Source organism: Lithobates pipiens, unplaced genomic scaffold (genome assembly GCF_037356315.1).
Source record: "Lithobates pipiens isolate NorthernLeopardFrog02 unplaced genomic scaffold, aLitPip1_a1.2 Scaffold_18, whole genome shotgun sequence".
Taxonomy (NCBI): domain Eukaryota; kingdom Metazoa; phylum Chordata; class Amphibia; order Anura; family Ranidae; genus Lithobates; species Lithobates pipiens.
In genome coordinates this window covers 353,404,840-353,417,805 of record NW_027507758.1, presented here as the reverse complement: position 1 = coordinate 353,417,805, position 12,966 = coordinate 353,404,840, and the positions used below count along the sequence as shown (strand labels likewise).

The 12,966-nt window shown below is 43.3% G+C and overlaps 1 protein-coding gene across 4 annotated transcripts in view; it reads right to left on the bottom strand.

Annotated features, from left to right (window-relative positions):
- The window catches only part of LOC143988162 (putative cation-transporting ATPase 13A4), a 162,071-nt gene that overhangs the window by 72,293 nt on the left and 76,812 nt on the right, over positions 1 to 12,966 (bottom strand). For all 4 annotated transcript variants that reach the window (XM_077487495.1, XM_077487493.1, XM_077487494.1 and 1 more), the window contains 3 exons: positions 12,236 to 12,393; positions 6,945 to 7,133; positions 4,659 to 4,720 (listed from right to left, as the gene is read on the bottom strand). In XM_077487495.1, the coding sequence (XP_077343621.1) occupies positions 4,659 to 4,720; positions 6,945 to 7,133; positions 12,236 to 12,393 (409 nt within the window). The remainder of the gene's footprint in view (positions 1 to 4,658; positions 4,721 to 6,944; positions 7,134 to 12,235; positions 12,394 to 12,966) is intronic.

The window sequence follows — 12,966 nt, the reverse complement described above, 5'->3', positions numbered from 1 at the left end:
GTGGGACTTTTTGGGAGCCTAGCCGCGTACGGGGCCCCAAAAACCAAGCACCGCCTTCAGGCTTTCTAAGGGCGTTACAGTTTTGAAGGCCATAAAATGCCAAGATGGCACAAACCCCCCCCCCCAAATGACCCCATTTTAGAAAGTAGACACCCCTAAATTTAGGGGTACACTAGTGAGACTAGGTAATAAATGGCGGGTGCCCTGAAACTATAAAAAAATAACTAACCAACCAGCGTCACCTGTAACAGTTATATGGTGATCACTGGTGAAAGGGTTAACTAGGGGGCAATCAGGGGGCTTTATGCGGTAGTATATGGGGGTCCCTGGCGCTATAAAAAGCTGCGGCGAACCTAAATACCTACCTGCCTAACTAGCGTCACCTGTGACACTAATACAGCGATCAGAAAAACGATCGCTTATTAGGCTGGGTTCACACTGGAGCGATGCGGGAACGCCACGAATGCGCGGCGGGTTCCCGCATCGCATGCCTCCCGGCGGCAGTTCACACTGCCCTATGCGAACTGCTGGGAGTGTCAGTGAAATGTTAATGACACCCCCAGATCAGTTCGCATATCGCAGTGCGATCTGCAAACTTGGATCGCATGGTGTGAACACCCATGCGATCCGATTCTGCTGCGGACCAAAAAAAGGGTCCCGTGCGAGTTTGCGGCGGGTGCGGCGGGTGCGACACGAATTCAGCCATACTATCTGTATAGCTGAACTCGAATCGCACAGAGATCGGATGTGATTTGCACTGCAGTGCGGTGCGAATCACATCCGTTCTCATAAACCGCTGCAATGTGAACCCAGCCTTAGTGACACTGGCGACGGGGGGTGATCACGGGGTTAAACCTTTATTGGGGGGGTTAGGGGGGTACCTTAGAACTAAAGGGGGCTAACCCTAACTGCCCTAACAGTTATTAGTCACAAATGACACCTGCCGGGTGATCAGGGGGTTAAACCTTTATTAGGTAATAAATGGCGGGTGCCCTGAAACTATAAAAAAATAACTAACCAACCAGCGTCACCTGTAACAGTTATATGGTGATCACTGGTGAAAGGGTTAACTAGGGGGCAATCAGGGGGCTTTATGCGGTAGTATATGGGGGTCCCTAGCGCTATAAAAAGCTGCGGCGAACCTAAATACCTACCTGCCTAACTAGCGTCACCTGTGACACTAATACGGCGATCAGAAAAATGATCGCTTATTAGGCTGGGTTCACACTGGAGCGATGCGGAAACGCCGCGAATCCGCGGCGGGTTCCCGCATCGCATGCCTCCCGGCGGCAGTTCACACTGCCCTATGCGAACTGCTGGGAGTGTCAGTGAAATGTTACTGACACCCCCAGATCAGTTCGCATATCGCAGTGCGATCTGCAAACTCGGATCGCATGGTGTGAACACCCATGCGATCCGATTCTGCTGCGGGCCAAAAAAAGGGTCCCGTGCGAATTTGCGGCGGGTGCGGCGGGTGTGGCGGGTGCGGCGGGTGCGGCGAATGGCTGAACTCGAATCGCACAGAGATCGGATGTGATTTGCACTGCAGTGCGGTGCGAATCACATTCGTTCTCATAAACCGCTGCAATGTGAACCCAGCCTTAGTGACACTGGCGACGGGGGGTGATCATGGGGTTAAACCTTTATTGGGGGGGTTAGGGGGGTACATTAGAACTAAAGGGGGCTAACCCTAACTGCCCTAACAGTTATTACAGTCACAAATGACACCAATGCAAAAAAAAAAAAAAAAAAAAAAAAAATGACATTGGTGTCACTGTGACTGGGGGGCAGGGGTAATTGGGGGGGTGATCGGGGGGTAAAGGGGGGGTGTGAGTGTGCCTGGCATGTTCTACTGTGTGTGGGATGTGTTGGTGCAACTCACTGATCCGCTCTCCTCCGTGTCGGAACGAAAAATACCGACACGGAGGAGAGAATACATCACTTCCTCTCCTGTGTTTACATTACAGGAGAGGAAGTGATGTCACCGGGGATTTCCATTCGTCGGGAGCGATCGCGAGGGGGTGGCCATGAATGAATGGCCGTCCCCTCGTCCGGGATCGCTCCCGAACGAAAACCGACCGCCGCAGGCACCGGGCGGGGGCCCGATCGGGCCCCCGACCCGCGGGAGGCAAAACACGTACATCTACGTGCTTATGCCTGCCCGTGCCATTCTGATGACGTAGATCGGCGTTAGGCGGTCGGCAAGTGGTTAATGCAGAGTTAGGTTATAAAGAAATATCCTAAGCTTTGAATATCTCACAGAGCATTGTTCAATCCATCATCCAAGTATGGCACAACTGCAAACCTACCAAGAAATGGCAGCCCACCTAAACTGACAGGCCGAGCAAGGCGGGCATTAATCAGAGAAGCAGCCAAGAGGCCCATGGTAACTTTGGAGGAGCTGCAGAGATCCACAGCTCAGGTGGGAGAATCTGTCCACAGAACAACTATTAGTCAAGCACTCCATAAATCTGGCCTTTATGGAAGAGTGGCAAGAAGAAAGCCATTGTTGAAAGAAAGCCATAAGAAGTCCTGTTTGCAGTTTGTGAGAATCCATGTGGGGGACACAGCAAACATGTGGAAGAAGGTGCTCTGGTCAGATGAGACCAAAACTGAACTTTTTGGTCTAAAAGCAAAATGCTATGTGAAAAACGAACACTGCCATCACCCTGAACACACCATCTCCATTGTGAAACATGGTAGTGGCAGCATCATGTTGTGGGGATGCTTTTCTTCAGCAGGGGTAGGGAAGCTGGTCAGAGTTGATGAGAAAATGGATTACGCCAAATGCAGGGCAATCTTAGAAGAAAACCTGTTAGAGTATTTAAAAGACTGGAGATGGAGGTTCACATTCCAGCAGGACAACAACCCTAAACATACAGCCAGATCTACCATAAAATGGTTTAAATAAAAGCATATTCATGTGTTAGAATGGCCCAGTAAAAGTCCAGACCTAAATTCAATTGAAAATCTATGGTAAGACTTGAAAATTGCTGTTCACAGAGGCTGAATATTGCTGTTCCAATGTGACAGAGCTTGAGCTATTTTGCAAAGAAGAATGGGAAAAAATGTCACTCTCTAGATGTGCAAAGCTGGTAGAGACATACCCCAAAAGACTTGCAGCTGTAATTGCAGTGATTCTACAAAGTACTGACTCAGGGGGGCTGAATACAAATGCATGTCACACTTTTCACATATTTATTTGTAGTAAAACCATTTATCCATTTCCTTCCACTTCACAATTATGTGTCACTCTGTGTTGGTCTATGACATATAAAATCCCAATAAAATACATTTACGTTTTTGGTTGTGAGAACATGAGAAAATTTGGAAATATTCAAGGGGTATGAATACTTTTTCAAGGCACTATATATATATATATATATATATATATATATATATATATATATATATATATATATGTACAGTGTATATATATATATATATATATATATATATATATATATATTATTATTTTAAAGTTTAAATTGGTATAAGTGTTATAATAGTGAAGAAATGAGTGCCACGTTATGATGGCAGTGCACTCTCTGCTGCACTGAATTTGAGCCCAGGCTAATATTGTGAATAATGAACTCCCAGAGGGTTTGTTTATGGCAATACTGAACTCTATGTTACACTGAGAGCTGCTATTTTAGTTTAACAGGACAAAGGCAAGTTATTTGAAAAAAAAACAAACAAACAAAAAATAGAGAGTTCTACTTTAGGCTGGGTTCACAATATTGCGAATTGGTTGGGGGTTTCCCTGCATCCAATTTGCATGTCAGGAGACTGTGACCAGCTCTCAATGGAGACAGTTCACACAGCTTTGGGACAGCTGTGGAGCAAATTGCACAGGAGTCCTGTGTGTCTTCTGGTCCATTTCAGGTTTGCATTCAGCCAACAATTGGGACCAAAATGAAGTGGTGACCGGGGATGAACTAAACCCCTACTGTGAGCCGATCCGTGCGGCAGTGTGAACCTAGCCTAATTGTTTCACCTTCCTAGTAATAATCAAAGTCTTTTGAATATGAGGATTGTGATGTCTATGTATGTTCAATTTAGTAGAACTTTTCTGATTTGTATTAATTAGCGTAGTATCAAAACTGAGTCAGGTGAGAGCAATCATGGCACTCTTTTTCACATCTGAGATCACAGAATAGTTGATTGGCAATGCATATGTTTAGATAGCATTTGACAAAGCTCACATCCAGGATCAAGAAAGTTTTTGTTTTTATGTTGTCAATTTTTTTTTTTTACCCTTTTTCATGTGGGATTGGATATGATCAGGGGGAACATAATACAGCCTTCACAAACTTATGTAGAAATCGATCACTTTTACAATTAAATTAATGGCCATTATAAGCAAGCAATAGATCCCTCTGTTGCTGCAGAAGGAGAAAGGGCAGAGCTTGATTAGCCCTTTCCTGTTAGTAGATTAAAATGGAATCTCAAAGTAAATCCCAAGGACATCTGAGATCACTTTTCAATGAACTGCGTGTAATCAAGTAAAGGAAGCAGTGCTATCATGACCCATAGATGCTGCATACTCTGCATATCATGAATTAACATTATAAAAATAGAAAACTAGACTTGTGTTAATAAAAATATTTAGTATGGTAAATTAGTTCATATTACCTCACTGGCTAATCCAAACTTACCTGCTGTTATCACAAGGAAGTATGCCATATAAATCTAAGATATCTTCTGTTAAAGTGCCTGTCTAGGATAAAAAATAATAACAGATTATTTTTATTATTATTACAATGTGTATCAACTCCAATGGCAGATGTAATTAATTATGTATATAAATATCTCTAATAAACGGTATGATTGATAAGTGTGGATGTGTGATCTACCTGGTTAGATATCAGTCACTGTGATTGCTTCTGGCAATATCAAAATGTAATTAATTGAATGTATAAATGCCAGTGTATATTCTGTTTGTCCCAGATGATATGCTAATTAAAAGGCAATAGGCTTGGGGAATCCATACTGCCAAGTTGGTTCCTCATTTTTTTTATCTAAACAATGAGAGAAAACTGTCCTTTGTCTCCAAAAAACAGATTAAAAACTTGTTCTTGTCTTAAAGATCTTTGTGTTATAGGTGCACATTATGGAGATATGTTATAACATGATGGCTAACCAGCAACTGTGGGGTCTTTCTGGACCTTGGAAAAGTTGACCAAAGTTTTGAAAGGATAGGCTTGCCACATCAGCTTTTATAGCCCTTTGAAAGATTTTATTTTGCAATGTCCTTGTTTTCAAATACAATAAAAGAAGACAACTTGTGTCCTGCATAAATCAACCTGGGAAAACATCTGTACAATTTTTAATGTACCCTCCAAACTCTGGGCAGTTAGACTCTCAACAGTTTGCATTAAAATGAGTGACATTATGGTAACAAAGATTTAAAAGTATCCAAAGATATATCATTTAATATATCATTGTATCCAGTGGCGTAACTAGAACCTTCAGGGCCCCGATGCAGGAAACCATGGAGGCACCCCCCCCCCCCCCGACCTCTGGACAGAGCCCTTTTCTCCTGGGTGGCTGCATATAAAGGAACCGATTTAAAAAACATCAATTACAGCCACTGTGCCCATCAAACGCCACCACTGTACCATCAAACGCCACCACTGTACCATCAAATGTCATTACTGTGCCCATCAAACTCTGATGCTGTGCTATCAAATGCTGCCAGTGTACCCATCAAATGCTGCCACTGTGCCCATCAAATGCCGCCACTGTGCACATCAAATTCTGTTGTTGTGCCCATCAAATGCTGCCACTGTGAATCCCCACCGCCCGCTTGCTGTCTGCCCACCACTTACCCTGTCTTGGTGGGGCAGCGGGTAACGGCCATGGGCGGGGTCCTCCATGCATCTCCTGCCATCCTCATCTCCCGTCCTCTCCTCCTGATAGGCGTCCAATAGCTGCGCCTATCGTTTCAGCCAATCAGGTGATGGGTAACAGACCCGCACACCTGATTGGTGGAGAGGCGGGTCAGTGTTAGGAAAGTGAATATTAATTCACTTTTCTAACACACCTGGGTAGACTGTGAGCGTCAAGCATGGCGCTCGCAGTTCACCTATTTTGAAGCATATTAGAGCCCATGGACCCATCAGGTCTGAACCCATCAGGTGCTGCAAAAACACCCCCGCCACTGTAATTCAGGCGTCCGACACCCCAAAATGGACCAGACGCCTAAAAATGGGGGTGGCAGCGGTGGCCATGGATAGAATCATGCTATGCTATGCATGAATCTATCCATTGGTCATAGAGGGGGTGGCTGGAGAGAGAGGGCTGCACCTGTGCACCCTTTTGGATGCACCGCCACTGATAAACACATGCACATTCACATACATACATATGCATACATGCACACTCACATACATGCGCACACACACACACATGCATACATACATACATACAAGCATGCTCACACACACACACACACATACATGCATGCATGATCACACACACACATACAAGCATGCTCACACACACACATACATGCATACTCTCACACACACACATACAAGAATGCTCACCCACACACAAGCATGTACACACACACATACAAGCATGCTCACACACACAAGCATGCTCACACGCACACATACAAGCATGCTCACACACACACACACACGCATGCTCACACACACGCACAAGCATGCTCACACACACGCACATACAAGCATGCTCACACACGCGCACATACCCCTCTTCTGGGGTCCCCTGCCAGAACTCTCAGTTCTTCTTCTTTTCCGTGTACCACCATAGGAAGTCGCTTTCTATGGCAAACCATAGAAATAGCTAAACCGTTTAGCTAAACCATTTAAATAGCTAGGAAGTGCAATGCTTTACATTGCATTTTCTTTTCACTTCATTATGATCATGGAAAACATTTATGGAATGCAAAACATTCATAAGATTAAACTTACTTTGTCAAAACATACAAGATTTAATTGCCCAGCTAAATTAATCCTTTGAGGACTAATGCAGAATATACCGAGTTTCTTCAGTCTTGTTTGTCCATAAAGAAGACCAAGTGTAATGGTGGCTGGAAGGGCAGCATTCACAGCTGCTGTTAGTATCAATAATGACATCAGTACTATATCATGTACACTGGCCTGTGGGGAAGAAGAACAAGGAAAAAAGCTGCTTAACCACAGTAAGTTTGTTTTTCATAAAAGCTACCTTACATAAACAAGTATAAACAAAAAGCATTGCTAGCCATTGAAGAACACAAAGAGGTCTATTTATTATTCTTTTTACCCAAGATTCACAAAGCTTTAACCCAAAATCCATCAATTTTTCGATTTAATCTAGTGTGAGGTAAATTATGGGTAAAAATTGTGTAAATCTTGGATAAAAACATGAATAAATAGACCCCAAGGTAATACAGGCGCATCTAAAAAAAATAGAGTTTAATTAAAAAGTTTAATTGTTTCAGTAATTCAATTCAAATTGTGAAACTCATATGTTAGATAGGGAATAGGGATGAGCGAACAGTTTGCCCGGGAATAAGTTCGGGCCAAACTTTCATTGTTTGGACGTTCAACGGACAACCAAACAAAAGGATAGTTTGACCGTTTGTTTGGCCCCCCCAAACTGACCACAATGCATTGTGGCGTTGAAAAGTGCATTGCAAGCCCTGATTGGCTGAAGCAGTGAAAGCTTCAGCCAATCAGGGCATAAGGCACTGTCAGAGTCATGATTGGACACTGTCATCATGACTTTAGCCAATCATGGCTCATTCCCGCCCCACAGTATAAAAGTATTCTTTCAATGGCAGCCATTTTCAGTGTGATTTTGGCGTGGAGAGAGATAGAACAGGGCTCTGTTCTATGCCATTAGTTAGTGTGCTATACAGTGCTATTTTGCTTCAATTGTCAGTGTCAGTGTAGAATATTAGTTTAGTGTCAGTCTAGGGATCGTGTGAGTGTAGTGAGGAGGACCATCATTCAGTTTTTCATAGTGTGCAGCTACAGTAGGGACAGCTCAGATAGTTTCACTGTAGTGTAGTGAGACCGTGTCAGTAATCTTTACATTAATATACAGCTGGAGTAGGGACAGCTCAGATAGTTTCAGTGTAGTGTAGTGAGACCGTGTCAGTAATCTTGACATTAGTATATAGCTAGAGTAGGGACAGTTCAGATAGCTTTAGTGTAGTGATGGTTGAACACCATCTATTTGATTGCATTACTGACAGTTTAACGCCATATCGTATTGCGTGCATTACTGGCAGTTTAACATCATATAGTTTTACATGTGTTACTGCCAGTTTAACGTCATATCAATTTGCGTGTGTTACTGCGAGTTTAACGCCATATAGTTTTGCATGCGTTACTGCTAGTTTAACCCCATATAGTTTTGTGTGAGTTACTGCCAGTTTAACGCCATATTGTTTTGCGTGCATTACTGCCAGTTTAACGCCATATCGTTTCGCTTGTGGTACTGCCAGTTTAACTCCATATAGTTTTGCATGCATTACTGTCAGTTTAATGTCATATAGTTTTGTGTGTGTTACTGCCAGTTTAACGCCATATTGTTTTGCGTGCATTACTGCCAGTTTAACGCCATATCGTTTCGCTTGTGGTACTGCCAGTTTAACTCCATATAGTTTTGCATGCATTACTGTCAGTTTAATGTCATATAGTTTTGTGTGTGTTACTGCCAGTTTAACGCTATATAGTTTTGCGTGCCTTACTGCCAGTTTAACGTCATGTCGTTTTTGTGCGTTACTGCCAGTTTAACGCCATATAGTTCAGTGTGTCACTGTACGTTTGGAGCATTATATTGCAGTATATTATATACGTGGAGTGTGTCTGTGTAGTGTGAGTACTCAATTAAAGTGCACCAAACCCTCTTTACATTGATTAAAGTGCATCTACGTACAGATTTCAACTTCTCCTTTACATTTGCTTATAAGCACCGCCTCCTCCCTCCCAATAATGCTTGGGAGAACAACAAGGAGAGGCAGATGTTCCCTTGGCACTGTAAGGGGGCCAGCAACAAATATGTCCACAGGCAAAGGTGGACGTGGTGGTCTGTCCTCAGGCAGGGCATCATTTCCTCTGTTAAGTGAGTTTGCCCATGCTATCCAGCCACAACATGCAGAGGAGGTTGTAGACTGGCTTAGTAAACCTTTCTCATCCTCCTCATCCTCTGTCACACAAGCAGAGACAAGTGTGCAGTACCCTGCAGTTGCCAGAGTAGATAAACCTGCCTCTGTCCTCATCTATTTCTGCCATAGCCCTAACATCAGCCATTGAGGAGTCAGCTGAGTTATTTGACCACAGCGTCAGCCATGTGTGCCTCGATGATGTCCAGCCATTACTGCATTCAGATACTGGTTCTGAGGTTGAGGATGACAGGAACATGAGCCTAGAGAGAGGGAGGAACACTGGTAGACAAATTGGCATTCATGTTCCCCAAGTCGCAGCGTATTGCCAAGTTGTCTCCAGTGGTAATTATGAAGATGGAGGAGATGGAGATGATGATGATGCTGATGATGATGAGCTCACTGATGCGATTTGGGTGCCAGATGGAGCCGAGGAGGAAACTGAAGGTGAGGCGACACAACCCCAAGGAGGTCGGCATCAAGAAAGAGTAGACAGCAGCCACCCTATTCCACCACATTCTGCAGCTGTTATCTCCCGGCCCATTCCCCACAGCTCAGCTGTCTGGGCCTTTTTCAGCACATCTTCAGCAGATCGTACTGTTGCTATCTGCAAACTGTGTCACAGGCACATCAAACGTGGCAAAAAGACCAACCATTTGGGTACCACATGCCTAACAAGGCATTTAACGTCCAACCACTCATCCTGTTGGCAAGAGCACCTAAAAGCCACACAAAAGGGGCATAAATCTGTCCCTCCCCTCCTCCTTACCCACTTCAGTCTGACCCTGCGATACCAAGTCATTACTTTTCAGCAGTCTCCACTCACAGGAATCATGGTGTAGCACAGGGTGTCCAAGGTCCAAGCAGCTCATCTACCAGCGGCACACAACCAGCTGTAGCTGGCAAATTTCTCTGCCCCATCTTCTGCAGCAGAAAAAAAAATTCAGTCCCTGCCACCCACATGCCCAGCACCTGAATGCCTTCTCTGCAGAATTGTCCTATCAACATCAGGTACCTCCTAAGCGTTCAAAGGGCTTTTTCCAGAGTCAGGCTAAAAGGTGCCATGCAGTGCTTCAGCTGGTGTGTTTAGGGACAGGAACCACACAGAGATTCTTGCAGCTCTGCAAGGACAGGCCCAAAGGTTGTTCACACCATGCCAGCTGGAACCAGGAATGGTGGTGTCCGATAATGGCTCAAACCTCCTGTCTGCCCTTAGACAGGGAAAGTTAACACATGTGCCATGCCTGGCACATGTTCTCAATTTGGTGGTGCAGCATTTCCTAAGTACATACACAGGGTTACAAGATGTACTAAATCAGGCCAGAACAGTCTGTAGCCATTACAGCCGGTCATACACAGCCAGTGCTCGGTTGGCTGAAATTCAGCGGGAATTCCACCTGCCCGTAAACCGCCTTATTTGTGACATGTCCACCAGGTGAAACTCAACTTTGGGAATTCTGCAGTGGCTATACATGCAGCAGAGTGCCGTCAACAAGCCCTTGTGTCAGTACAGAATGACAACAGGCTCAGGTCACCTTGGCTTTTTTTCCCCTATGCCAATGGCTGACCATTAAGGATGCAAGCACTGTATTGTCACCATTTGAGGAGGCCACGAGGATGGTAATCAATGACAGTGATGGGGAAAGCCATAGGGAAGTCCCCGTGCATCAGAGGGGGCGGGTTCATTATATTAGAAGTGTCAGAAGAACAGAAGCGTCACATGGCGGAAGACTCCCACTGAGGCGGATCATGCAAACAGAGCGGAGAAGAAGCCGGAGCAAGATGCAGGAGGAGAAGAGCAGAGGAAGAAGAAGATGAAGAAGAAGATGGAGGAAGAAGAAGAACACAGAAGGAAGACCAGAAGATGGAAGAAGAAGCGGAAAGAAGAAGAAATTAATAAAGGACTTGTCAAAAACCCTCTCTTGTGTTTTTTAACCCTTTTGACACTTTTTTTGTGAAAAGGTAGGGGTATATTTGTACCCCACTACCAATTCACACGGGGGGGGCGGGATCTGGGGGTCCCCTTGTTAAAGGGGGCTTCCAGATTCCAATAAGATTCCAAGACCTGAAGGGCCTGGTACAGAATTTAGGGGGACCCTCACACATTTTTTTTTTAAAAATTTGGTTCGGGGTTCCTCTGTGGGTAAATTCCATGCCGTTTTTATCAATGAACTTTTATGTGTATTGTCGGATCGACAATTCATTATAGCCGCGAATAGTTTTAAATTACTTTTTTTCCTTTAGAAATGTAATTTTGCAGTCAGACTGTTCTAAACACGGGAAACATGCGCCACTTTACAGGCATACTATAGACACCCCCAGGTACGATATTTAAAGGAATATTACACTTATATTGTTTCACTTTATTAAGCATTATTAAAATCACTGCTCCCAAAAAAACTGTTTTTTTTTAAACCTTTTTTTGCATTGATACATGTCCCCTGGGGCAGGACCCAGGTCCCCAAACACTTTTTATTACAATACCATGCATATAAGCCTTTAAAATTAGCACTTTTGATTTCTCCCACAGCCTTTTAAAGGGTTTTCCGCCGCTTTCGAATTTGCCTCGAACACCCAAAATTGTTCGCTGTTCGAACAAGCCAATGTTCGAGTCAAACTCCCGTTCGACTCAAACATAAAGCCCATCCCTACTTTATAATACAGGCAGATCTAGGGATATAAGTGACAAAAGGGTGTTTTTTGTTTCACAATTTCATCGATATTCTAAAAAATATTAAAATTATTATCAAAAAACATTGCCCATTACTCAGGAATTATTTCCCAGAACTAGAATTTAGCTATCCCCCTATTCCTTCTTATAGGAGAGGACAGACAATTTGTAATCATGTTGTACAATCAAATTTGAAAGGAGGTAATTATTTTTAAACTTGGTGAATAAATAGCTCTACTTCTGTAAAAAATCGGCCACGCGTGTTGCTAAAGTTACCGAAACGGGCGGTCAATGATTTTGAATGTCGCGGGCCATTTTAAAGGGCCGTAGAACCAAAAAATTGTCCTTATTTCTTTATTGAATTCCCCCCGGTATGCTTTGGCAACTGATTTGACTTTTTAGGCATATTTTCAGATGAACATACATAATATACTTACCCCATTCATTTTGAACACAATTGCTGTATAGATGACAGCAGACAAAGCCACAAAGACAAGTACTGATAAAAATCGGAGAGCTTCTTTGTGCAGCTTCACATTCATAGGCTTGTTGTAGAGAATAAATCTTACAAGATCTCCCTTTGCTGTATTAAATCCTAAAATAAAAAATAGTTCGCAAATATTTAAACAATTACTGTAACTGTAAAAAGTCTTTGAACTATCAGTTATTGGTCCTGAGCTCTAGAAAATATGCAAGACTGGGCTATAAATTCAGCTATCCCAGTGATTCCAAAAGAAACCTGTTACAAAGTTTCTGAAAATCAAAGTATATTTTTGCACATGGGACACTGGTATGATGAACACCAAAAAGTAAAACCACATAATACCTTATTGCCTATGTACAAATATCTAATGTATAGATCTAAGCCCTCAGAAGTCTTCATTAGTTTCCATTGGTAGTCCATGAGTAAACCAAAGGTTTGACCATCATTCTGCATGTTATTCTGGCACTGTATATTTTTCATGTTTAATACTAATATTTGCCCAGCCTCCTGCCTGCAAAGTTGTGTTTATATTGAAACATTAGCCATTATATAATCTGTCTGTAGTTTGATTTTAATTTAAACCAGGTCAGATAGGGCAAGATGGGAAGTTCCATATTTAACACTGTCATTCAAATCAGGAATATAACCGTTCTTTTAAACTCTGGTTAGATTCTGGCCACATAA